The sequence below is a fragment of the Bison bison genome, unplaced genomic scaffold (assembly GCF_000754665.1).
Source record: "Bison bison bison isolate TAMUID 2011002044 unplaced genomic scaffold, Bison_UMD1.0 scf7180017864383, whole genome shotgun sequence".
NCBI lineage: Eukaryota > Metazoa > Chordata > Mammalia > Artiodactyla > Bovidae > Bison > Bison bison.
The window spans coordinates 9,306,195-9,317,026 of record NW_011494955.1 but is presented as its reverse complement, the minus strand read 5'-3'; the positions used below and the strand labels follow the sequence as shown (position 1 = coordinate 9,317,026).

The following is a 10,832-nucleotide window of genomic DNA, read 5'->3' as shown; positions in this document are numbered from 1 at the left end:
CTCCCCTCAATCATGCCCACACAGCTGTCTGTGAAATTTGGAAAGTTCATTTCCTCTCCAAGAACACCAAGGTAAGTTTTCATTTTAAGTTAAATGCTCAGAGCATGGCCCTTAGTGCTGCCAAATATTCTGGTTGTATCATTGTCTCCTCCCACTACAATGTCACCTCCATGAGGAGAGGGGCGTCGTTTTGTATCCCTGTGCCTAGAACGGTGCCTGATACACAGTAGGTGCTCAATAAACACATTCAATGACTGAAGGCCCTGTTCCAAGCACTTTAACTACACCTTTCCACCCTGTGCATGTTCCAGTTGACGACATGGAGATTCAGAGAGGCTAAACGTTTTCCGCAGGTCATTCAGATTGCAGGTACAAACGAAGCCCCGAGTTTCAGGCGGGCCTGCCCACTCGTCATGCAATCATTCAGAAGTTGCTTGATGAGTTTATTGGGTAACCACTCCTATGAAGCTGATTCATGCTAACCCAACTCTGACAAGAACATCCCTGACAAGAAAAAGCAAACGTGCTAATTTACATTCAAACAAAAATAAACTACCAAGGAGCTGAAATGCTCTGAGCAGCTGGATGGCTCAGTCCAGCCCCAGTAGGACACGTGTTGTGACTAAGGAAGGCAGAGGAATGTTCGCCAGCTTGGCCAGGAGCCAGCTCTGGGAACTGGACACCAGGAGCCCCACTGGGCTGACGGGTCAGGGTCCTGCTTCCAGGAGGACCAGCAACACATGGCTGCCTGCGCTTTCCACTTGCGAGGAGAGCCAGCCTCCAGCCTCCAGCCTCCTCGGGTCCTCCCAGGCTCTCATTTGGGGAGAAATGCTTGTTGAATAATGAGTGGACCTTGCCCCTTCCAACTCCATATATGGTTTTCATCGACTCTTCAGTGACTGCTTCTTGTTCATAAGGGGAAACCCTACATGTACCAGGAAGTCATACTGTTTAACAACTCTGACCCCAGTGTCTAGGGAAGCCCATCTCTGTGAATCCAGGCCTCCATTTGGGTTCCTGCCAGTTTGAGCCACTGAGGGTGTTTATGTCCTGCCTATGGTTTGAATTTTGGGGATCTCTTTTATAATTATCTGTTCCCTGCAGCTACAAGGGCATGGGCTTCAAACTACAGGGGAGTATGAAATGGAAGAGCAACCAAAATGACTTCAGAGGGACTTCCCTGGTGGTCCAGTGGCTGAGACTCCACACTCCCAATGCAGGGGGCCCGGGTTCGATCCCTGGTTGGGGAACGAGATCCCACATGCCGCAAGGAAAGATCCCACAGACCACAGCGAAGATTGAAGAGCCCGTGTGCCACAACTAAGACCCAGCCCAGCTAAATAAATAAACAGATAAATAAATAAAGTATTTATGTACTAATAGGAAATGATCTTTATTATATTTTTTAAAAAAATCACTTTGGGGAGTGACCAGTGGAAGTTTGGAAAGCAAACTTATAATGTGGATGGTTGAGAATCAGAAAAGAATCTAGGCCTTTCCAGAAAGAGATTCTTTGGCACATGGAGTCCCTTAACTGTTAGTGGAAACCAAGACATGACTTTGCTCCTTTTCTACTATGTAACAGTTATTTTCAAGCAGAACATTAAAAAAAAAACAAACCCAATTCCCAGTACCTGGGCCACAGCAATGTAACCACCACCAACACAGCTGTTACACGGATGACGCTCGTTGCTGTCAGCTGCTTTAGTCCAGTTAAAGGCCTGGCAGGGGAGAAATTCTGGCTGGCTTAGCAAGGAGAGGAATCTGAGAGTAGCCATCACAGATGGTGGGTAGCAGATGCTAACAGAGCACAGGGCAGAAACCAAAAGGGACCTCACTGTCTCAAAGTTGAGCAAAAAAGCTGATAAATACTCGGCCCAGCCAACTGCCAATTATACAGCCCATGAAGCTCAGGAAGCCAGGGAGGGTGTAGAAGTTTCTTTAGTTGATAGCTTTCCATTCTTTTCAACCACAGATTTGTCAGCCTATGTCTTTTCAAGGAGCAAGTGTATCAGCTTCAGGTAACCATCCTCACCATAGTATGGCCAAAGAGCAGAGGTGAAAACACACAATTTGCAACTGGGCTCGAGGAGAGTCATTTGCCTCGCAGAAGCTGGGAGTTTCCAAGTAACTGGATGCCAATCATTCAGTCTTTCTATTACAGCACAGGGGGTGGTTAGCAGTGTAGGCTCAGAGTCACACACGCATGGGACTAACAGACCCACCATATCCATGATAAACTTCAGCCACTTGGAACCTGTTTCCTCAGCTGTTAAGCAAGGATAGAAGTGCCTATGTTCTTGGGCGTTGGTATGATCATGTTTGATGGTGAATACAAACCATCTGGCACATAGAATGTGGTAGTGATGGTTTAGTTACTAAGTCCTATCTGACTCTTGCGACCCCACGGACTGAGGCCCACCAGGCTCCTCTGCCCGTAAAATTCTCCAGGCGAGAATACTGCAGTGGGTAGCCACTCCCTTCTCTAAGGGATCTTCCCGTTCCAGGGGTTGAACCTGAGTCTCCTGCATCTCCGGTACTGCAGGAGGATTCTTAACTGCTGAGCCCTACCAGGGAAGCCCCAGCACATAGCATGATACACAGCAAATGCTCAAAGAACCTTAGCTGTCACTTCACAGCTATGAAAGTCCAGACAGCGCTGTTCCATATCATCACAGACCTGCTGTATCCCATAAATTCCTCCCGCTCATGGTCATACGTATCAGAAAGTAACTCTATGTAGAGCAGCAGAGGCGATCTTATGGTTAGAAATTAACAAAAGCTATTATTACCAATTGCTATTATGGTCTTAAGCTACTTGGTCAAGTTGTGACTATAGATATTCTCAAGTGTCCATGATAATTTCTTCTATTAGGAGTCCAGGTATGATTCAAAATCAGAAAGCACTGCTTTCCTAGGTAGCAATAGCTTTCATTATTAGCTATAATCCAACTAAACAAATTTTTTTACCATCTCTCATTTTAAGGAAATATCAGATCAGATCAGTCACTCAGTCATATCCAACTCTGCGACCCCATGAATCGCAGCACGCGAGGCTTCCTTGTCCATCACCAACTCCCAGAGTTCACTCAGACTCACGTCCATCGAGTCAGTGATGCCATCCAGCCATCTCATCCTCTGTCGTCCCCTTCTCCTCCTGCCCCCAATCCCTCCCAGCATCAGAGTCTTTTCCAATGAGTCAACTCTTCACATGAGGTGGCCAAAGTACTGGAGTTTCAGCTTTAGCATCATTCCTTCCAAAGAAATCCCAGGGCTGATCTCCTTCAGAATGGACTGGTTGGATCTCCTTGCAGTCCAAGGGACTCTCAAGAGTCTTCTCCAACACCACAGTTCAAAAGCATCAATTCTTCGGCACTCAGCCTTCTTCACAGTCCAACTCTCACATCCATACATGACCACAGGAAAAACCATAGCCTTGACTAGACGAACCTTTGTTGGCAAAGTAATGTCTCTGCTTTTGAATATGCTATCTAGGTTGGTCATAACTTTCCTTCCAAGGAGTAAGCGTCTTTTATTTCATGGCTGCAGTCACCATCTGTAGTGATTTTAGAGCCCAGAAAAATAAAGTCTGACACTGTTTCCACCATTTCCCCATCTATTTGCCATGAAGTGGTGGGATCAGATGCCATAATCTTCATTTTCTGAATGTTGAGCTTTAAGCCAACTTTTTCACTCTCCTCTTTCACTTTCATCAAGAGGCTTTTTAGTTCCTCTTCACTTTCTGCCATAAGGGTGGTGTCATCTGCATATCTGAGGTTATTGATATGGTGTTTTCCCTAAAGCAACACTTGGGAATATGCCAGATCAGTCCCACACTTAATGTAATTATTTTAATTTTCTGTATATACATCTTCAGACATCAAGTAACAACGGGTGTGCAAAATAACAGTGGGGTGCCCTAAGATTTCCAAGGATTCAGATACGCAAATAAACCAGGGCAGGGGAGGAGCTGATGCGTTTACCAAGTCTCCATCCTCTAAATGTTCTAGTTATCATGTCAGTGCACGGTGGGTGCTGGAATGACCATAGCAGAAGTTGCTCATCACATGGAGCTGAGTGGAAGTAGACAAAAAGGCAGGAGAAGGCAAAGGCAAAGAGAGTCCCAGCTCCCTCCTTCACTCGCTGTGACCTTGGGAAACCTGCATGTATCTGGGCTTCAATTCCACCCATGTACCCGGGATAACAATGCCCACGGCATAGGACTGGCTCGGCTGAGTTACAGCACTAGGAAAGCAAATACTTCATCAGCACCGAAGCACCACACAAAAGAGAGACGCCGCTAAATGCGCGTCTTCTAGCAGAGAGTCCGCTCACTCCTGTGCCCACGCCTGCCCCGGCGAGGCCCTTCTTGTCTTGCTCACTCCAGCCCGGGATGGCTCTGCCCTGTCCTCAGCATCCCACCACACCTCCGCCCACAATGCTGGGGACAGCCCCTAGATTTCCACCCTTCTCCCTCCCCCCAGGCTCAAGGAATGGGCACGCAGACAACTTTCCCCAGAGTTGAAAGTAGTTGAAAGATTGATGGTCGGGGTGGGGAGGTAGAGGAGACAGGGAGGGATAAGAGAGGATTTTTAGGGCAGTGAAACTATTCTGCATGGTACTATTAATGCAATTAGCGGTGGGTACATGTCATTACACACTGAACCCTAATGTAAACTAGGGACTTCGGGTGATAATGATACATCAATGTAGGTTTGTCAAGTGTCACAAATGTACCCCCCAGTGGGGAATGTTGACAGGAGGGGAGAGTGTGCATGTGTGGGAACAGAGGGGTGTGTGGAAATTGTTATTCCTTCCAATCAAGCTTTTTGTGAACCTAAAACTGCTCTAAAATAGCCTATTTTAAAAAATGATTCTGTACACACAAACAGATCTGCTATTGAGATGGGCTCTGACAAATGTGGATATTTAAGAAATCCAGCCCTTTATTTAACATCAAAGCCAACATCAAGTGTTAATTTAAAAAAAAATAACAGCCCCTGCTTTGACTCGGGTGGCGATCTACATAAAATTTACAACTCTAGGCTAACAGGAAACTATATGATGTCCCATAAAACAGAAATTCTGCAGCAGGCCTCACAATAAGCATTTCCAGTTTCTGTGCTCAGAGCCACTAACTGCCTAAACACACTAACAGAGAGCTTTGCTGAAACAAACGCAGCAGACATGCTTTAAATAAACCAAAGTTGCAACACATAAATCATTCCTAAAACAATCAAGATATGTTACTTTCAGCTTCTTATAAACAGAGAATTGCATTTACTTTAGAAAATTATAGATCTGCTTTATACCTTCTGGGTTACCACAATGATTAAATGTACCTTTCTTCTCAGCAAAGTTTCTTAACTACTTTTAATATAAATAGGCCAATTTCATTCTTTTTAGTGATCTACCTTTTTAGATTAACTCTTTCCTTAGCATATGTGCTAAACTTCTTATAACACCTCTCTCCAGATAAAGTCCTGAATTTTAAATGTCATTTCATCCTACCCCCCAGTTCCTCAAAATTATGAAAAAAATATGCAAAATCAACCGTTTAATCATACATGTTCATATTATTAGCAAGTATATTTAAGTGTTTTTCCGAACCAACACAACTGTATTTGGATTCAATGCAAAAATGTTCCATCTGATGCAAAATAACTTGGTATTTAAAAAACAAAGGAAAAGGACCTAAGAGAAGTAGTTCCTCTATTACTGAACCCACAATTAAACCTGATACACTAGAAGAATGACAAGGCGAGAAATATACATAGTGGGGAAATACGTATATGAAAACCAGAGTGACAGACCAGGAGAAAGGCTAACACAACACAAATGCCCACTGATAGACAGGGAGGGATAATAACTGCATTATGGGCTGTGGTGGAGAGGGGAGGAATTCAGATTATCAATAGATCACGGCAACCATATAAGCTAAACAACTAACTATACATGCTAGAAACTTGGGACTCTACTTTCACTGCCCCAGATCAGCCATGGAATATTTTTATTTCCTGCTTCATTTTTGGTTTCATCTTGGTGGGGAGGGGGGAACTGAATGGGAGGATGTTTTGTTTTGACTCAACCATACTCAAAATATAAGCTGCAATAACCAACTCAAAACCCACAAGAGAGTATTCTTAGGTTCTTCTTTTGTCCTCAGCAGACTATCATTATCCTGGTGATCATGAAAATAATATGCCACCAAAAAATCCAGTGCTAGAACACAATGCCCAGTATCTTCAATCACTTAAGTTCATGGAGGGAGCAGGCACTTCCCAATCCCACAGATGGCTTTCATCTCTAGGTATGTACATGATGCTGACTGCCAGGGAAAGGTGGGGAAAGGGATTCATTAACTTAAATGTAAATTGAATACCCAATTCCAGAATGTCATAGCAAGATCACTATTTTTATTGTATATTTATAACATTTTATTTAATCTCCTTAGGCAGTGAAAAGCAGCAGCAGCGGGAGAGTTTATTCTTTGAGAAGAGAATAATAAACTGCAGAGAGTAAAAGTCTCCTTGGAGGATACCATCTTATTAAAAAGCTTCATGAACTTTCGACAAGACTTGAAAATAAATACACTGTGTAGGTTGAGCACATCCAAGTGAAAATAAGGTTTTTGAAATCTAATGAGAATCACTGGAAATAAGAATTCTTAAAAATAAAAATTCACCGTCAGGTGGAGTGACTTAGACCCTACAATATTTCAGAAGAGAGTCAGTTTTGAGCAGTTTCTGTTAACAGCTCCACGTTGCAGGGGGTGAATCATGTTGCTTTCTGTTTATTTCTCCATCTCTCTCACTGGGGAGGAGAGACACTGATCATAGGTCCGGGAAGCATCAAAGCAAAGGCGCCAGGCTGAGCAATGGAGCGGAGTATGGGGGCGTGAGGAGCAGGCTCGAGCCTTCTTGGGTCCTCCCAGAGCTCTTATCTCAAGGGCCAGGGATCAATCTCCTCTCTAAACTACCAGTAGCACCCACACCCACCCCACCCCCTGGCTTGTCCAAAGTGGCCTCAGAAAGGTTCACAGAAATCAAGAGGACCCATCCAGGAGGCAGCTTGATTCAAGGGCATAAGTTACATCCAGCCCTTATCCACATGGAGACTGAGGCCCGAGGACAACAGGGAATGCTGGCCATGAAAACAGAACCAGACTCTTTCTCTGGATCCAGAAACTGTCTCCATCTCCTGGACTGGATGGATAGACCAGGGGAGAGTCTTGCAGTGAAAGGGGACAGAGCCATGAGAGGAGGTAGGACTGTAACTCCCTCTTCCCTGAATGCAAGATACTTGAAGCCAAAGATTTCATGAAACAATGTTTATTGTTGTAAATAACTCAAGTCTGGAATTAGATGGTAGCCACAGTTACATGTGAATGGACTAAAACCACTGAATTGTAAACTTAAAAAAAATAAAAGCAAGCAAATTTTAGTTGTGTAAGTCTCACCCACACTGGACTTGTACCAGATGTTCGACAGTTCCGTTCTCTCAAACCATGGCGTTTGTCACATTTTTAAAGGAGATTTTCCTGAGCATGTGTGCATGCACAGTCGCTTCAGTTGTGTCTGATACTTTGCAACCCTATGGACTATAGTCCACCAGGCTTCTCTGTCCATGGAATTCTCCAGGAAAGAACACTGGGGTGGGTTGCCATGCCCTCCTCCAGGGGTTCTTCCTGACTCAGGGATCAAACCTGCATCTCCTGCAACTCCTGTACTACAGGCAGATTCTTTTCTGCTGAGCCACCAGGGAAGCCCTATTTGCAAAAATATTGCACTTAAAATTTAAATCCGGGTCATTTGATGTTTTCTGGAAGATAACATATACTAACACTCTTCCTTTTGTCTTCAGATAACAAAACAGCTGGTGGGAGGAGGGGATGAACCAGTTTTCACTAACATCTTCTAGAGCTTCTTTTTTTGCGACAGAGAAACAGATTTAAAAGACAGTATCATCTGGGCTCAAGAGAGTAAATGACATCCCCCAGATTGGCCAAAGACGTTGACTTCTGCATGCTCTCACCTCAGCAGAAATGTGACCGCTCCTTCTAGTCCCTTAGAACTTATCCTAAGAGACAGAGGGCAACCTTGGCTCAGACACTGAATCTAATTTATTCTTACAGGTCTTTCAGGGTCTGCCAAAGACCCTCTCAATCTTCACCCAGGCCACCTGCACCCACTTAGATGCTACCCCCTTAAACCACATATCCTATTTTCTTCCCTTTTTCCAGTGTTCCCACTTCAGGGCACTTTAGCTTTAGAAACTATGATCCTGCTGTCCTTTCTTGGAGAGAGAGAAAAAACAAAAAAAAACACTCCAAATGTGAGCAGCCTTTTTTATTTACTGAGTACACTTTGCCAGCCCTCACAGACTGAATAAAATGAATCACAGAAAACGAAACACATCCTGAGAGGGGCTGATCACAGTGAAAATTTGCTGGAACACAAATACAGTGCTTTTCGGACCTCAATTAAAGACACAGTTTGAAGAGGGATTGGGGAGCATCTCTATATGCCTGGAAGGTGGTACGTTCGACAGTCAGTGAAGGTGGAATCAGGACTGTGGCTCTCTGGATGAAAGAAGGCAAGACCCGTTCATAAATCCTCACGTCTTACCATTTAAAGAGCAATGGAACAGCTAGGTTAGACTTTTGATGGACTAACAGGTGAACCGTAAGATTCCCATGTGACAGTCACACACAGTTGGCCACGGTGGACACTGGGCACATGGGGGACGAACGGCCAGCAGCGGACAGTGGGACATTACACGGGATCTACTGTGCTTTCACAGGCCCCACAGGCTCACAGGGTCGCCGTCTGAGTGTCTTCCCCTCCCCAAGTCCTGCCACATCTTCACTGCTTCCAGGACTCGAGGGGAAATGTAACCCTAGCAATGGTGAAGCTCAGTATCGACAGAGACTTGAGAGAGACTGAAAACCTCTCTCCTTCTGGGTCACTGATTACACCGCGTGCTTGACAACCAGAGGCTGACCATGCTGAGCTGGTCAGGTGGGCAGGAAACCAGGACTGATTAAGGCAGTGAGCAAGGTGGGGAGAGCCTGGAAACAGATTCACGGTAACCACGCACAGGGACCCAGCTGGCGAGTGCCACCGAGTGACGAGAACTGTAGTTATTTACAATGCACAGCCCCGGTCCTTGTATTCGTCCGTCGGCACAAATGTTCATTTTAAAGTTTGGTAGTATGCACAGAGTTTTCTTTAAAATAAAAACTTGAAAGGATGTGAGGACAGGAACCGGAGACTTCATCTTGGTATTATTATCCTTTCTATGGCACACAGAATGTGGTCCCAGTTTTTACAAAATATCGCAAAAAGAGTCACAGCGAAGAAGGTGCCAAGGATGTGGAAGCGGCTCTTCATCATGGGCGAGATGAACTTGGCGATGGTGGACACGCACACCAAGATGACGGTCATGAAGGCGAGGACGACATTGATGCACTTGCCCAGCAGGACTTTGGCGTTCACCGTGTCCGTCTGCAGGGCTTGCTGCTCCTGCTGGTGGAGCTCCAGCTTAGAGATGCGAGTCTGGCAGGACTCCAGGGCTTCCTGTGGGCGAGAGGGAAAGCGAGGATCAAACGCTGTTGGGGCAACACAGGAGCGGGAGCCAGGACGTGCACAGGGCCGCCCCGCTCAGGACGCTGCTGCTGGGGCAGCTTCACACCGACGCTGATGATGATAATGGTGGTGATGACAGACAGGTGTCAGACAAGAATCCCAGGGCTCGCCTTATCCTGCTATTCATGGATAGAACGAGCTTGTATCTACAACCGTGAAATACCATGAATAAGGAATTTAAGGGCAGGTATTTTGGTTTTTGGCCACACTGCACAGTATGTGGGATCTTAGTTCCCCGACCAGGGGAGGCACTGGAGGCACAGGGTCTTAACCACTGGATCACCAGGGAAGTCCCACAGTTAGGTATTTTGACTCTGCCTCTATGTAGAATAAAGTGCATAAAATACTGGCATCTGGTGGAACTCTCAGGGACAAACCAGTGGAGGGGGTGGGGTCCCGTTTGGCAACAGAAGACTATCTTCAGCAGTGAAGGAAGTGGCATCTCCAACTGCTGGTCCTCACGCCACTGCTCAGAGTCTGCACATCTGTTGCAGAGCAGTGGAGGACAGCGGGAGAGAGAGGGCCGTGGACCGCGGGGGTCCTGTGGCTGCTCTCTGAATGCCGCATCCCCAGGGCCCTACCTGAGGCCACACCTTCTCCCTAGGTCTCAGCCCCCCAAGCTTTCATTACTTGTACTCCAAGTACATCTCCAGCCCAGGTGTCTCTTCTGAGACGGAGCTGTGTGTCTACATGAGTCCCTGACATTTCCATCACTGCTGCCGTTTAGTCACTAAGTCGTGTCTGACTCTTTTGTGACCCCATAGGCTGTAGCCCACCAGGCTCCTCTGTCCATGGGATTTCCTAGGCAAGAATATTGGAGTGGGGTGCGATTTCCTTCTCCAGGGGATCTTCCCAACGCAGGGACTGAACCCACGTCTCTTGCATCTCCTGCACTGGCAGGCAGGTTCCTCACCACTGAGCCACCAGGGAGGCCCTGACATCTCCGTCAGAGCTTCTCAGAAGCACCTCAGATGCAATGTGGCCAGTTCTGTATACACATCCTCACCATCCTCACTCCTGCCATCAACCCCGTTTCCCTTCCAGTTCCTTTTCTCAGAAAACAGCTCTTGGTGAGCCAAATTCTCATATGAGAAGCATGAGGGGCATTCCTTGATGCCCTTCTCATGACCCAGCCCCACCCACCCAATGTCTGGCATTTATCTTAACTGGTCCATTCGTCTCCCC

At 46.1% G+C, this 10,832-nt stretch overlaps 1 protein-coding gene across 17 annotated transcripts in view; it reads right to left on the bottom strand.

The window, feature by feature from the left end:
* Nucleotides 1-8,333: 8,333 nt before the first annotated feature.
* TMCC3 (transmembrane and coiled-coil domain family 3) overlaps nucleotides 8,334-10,832 on the bottom strand; it is a 288,551-nt gene continuing 286,052 nt past the window's right edge. For all 17 annotated transcript variants that reach the window (XM_010858011.1, XM_010858026.1, XM_010858017.1 and 14 more), the window contains one exon: nucleotides 8,334-9,578. In XM_010858011.1, coding sequence (XP_010856313.1) covers nucleotides 9,276-9,578 — 303 coding nt within the window. In that variant the 3' untranslated portion in view covers nucleotides 8,334-9,275. The remainder of the gene's footprint in view (nucleotides 9,579-10,832) is intronic.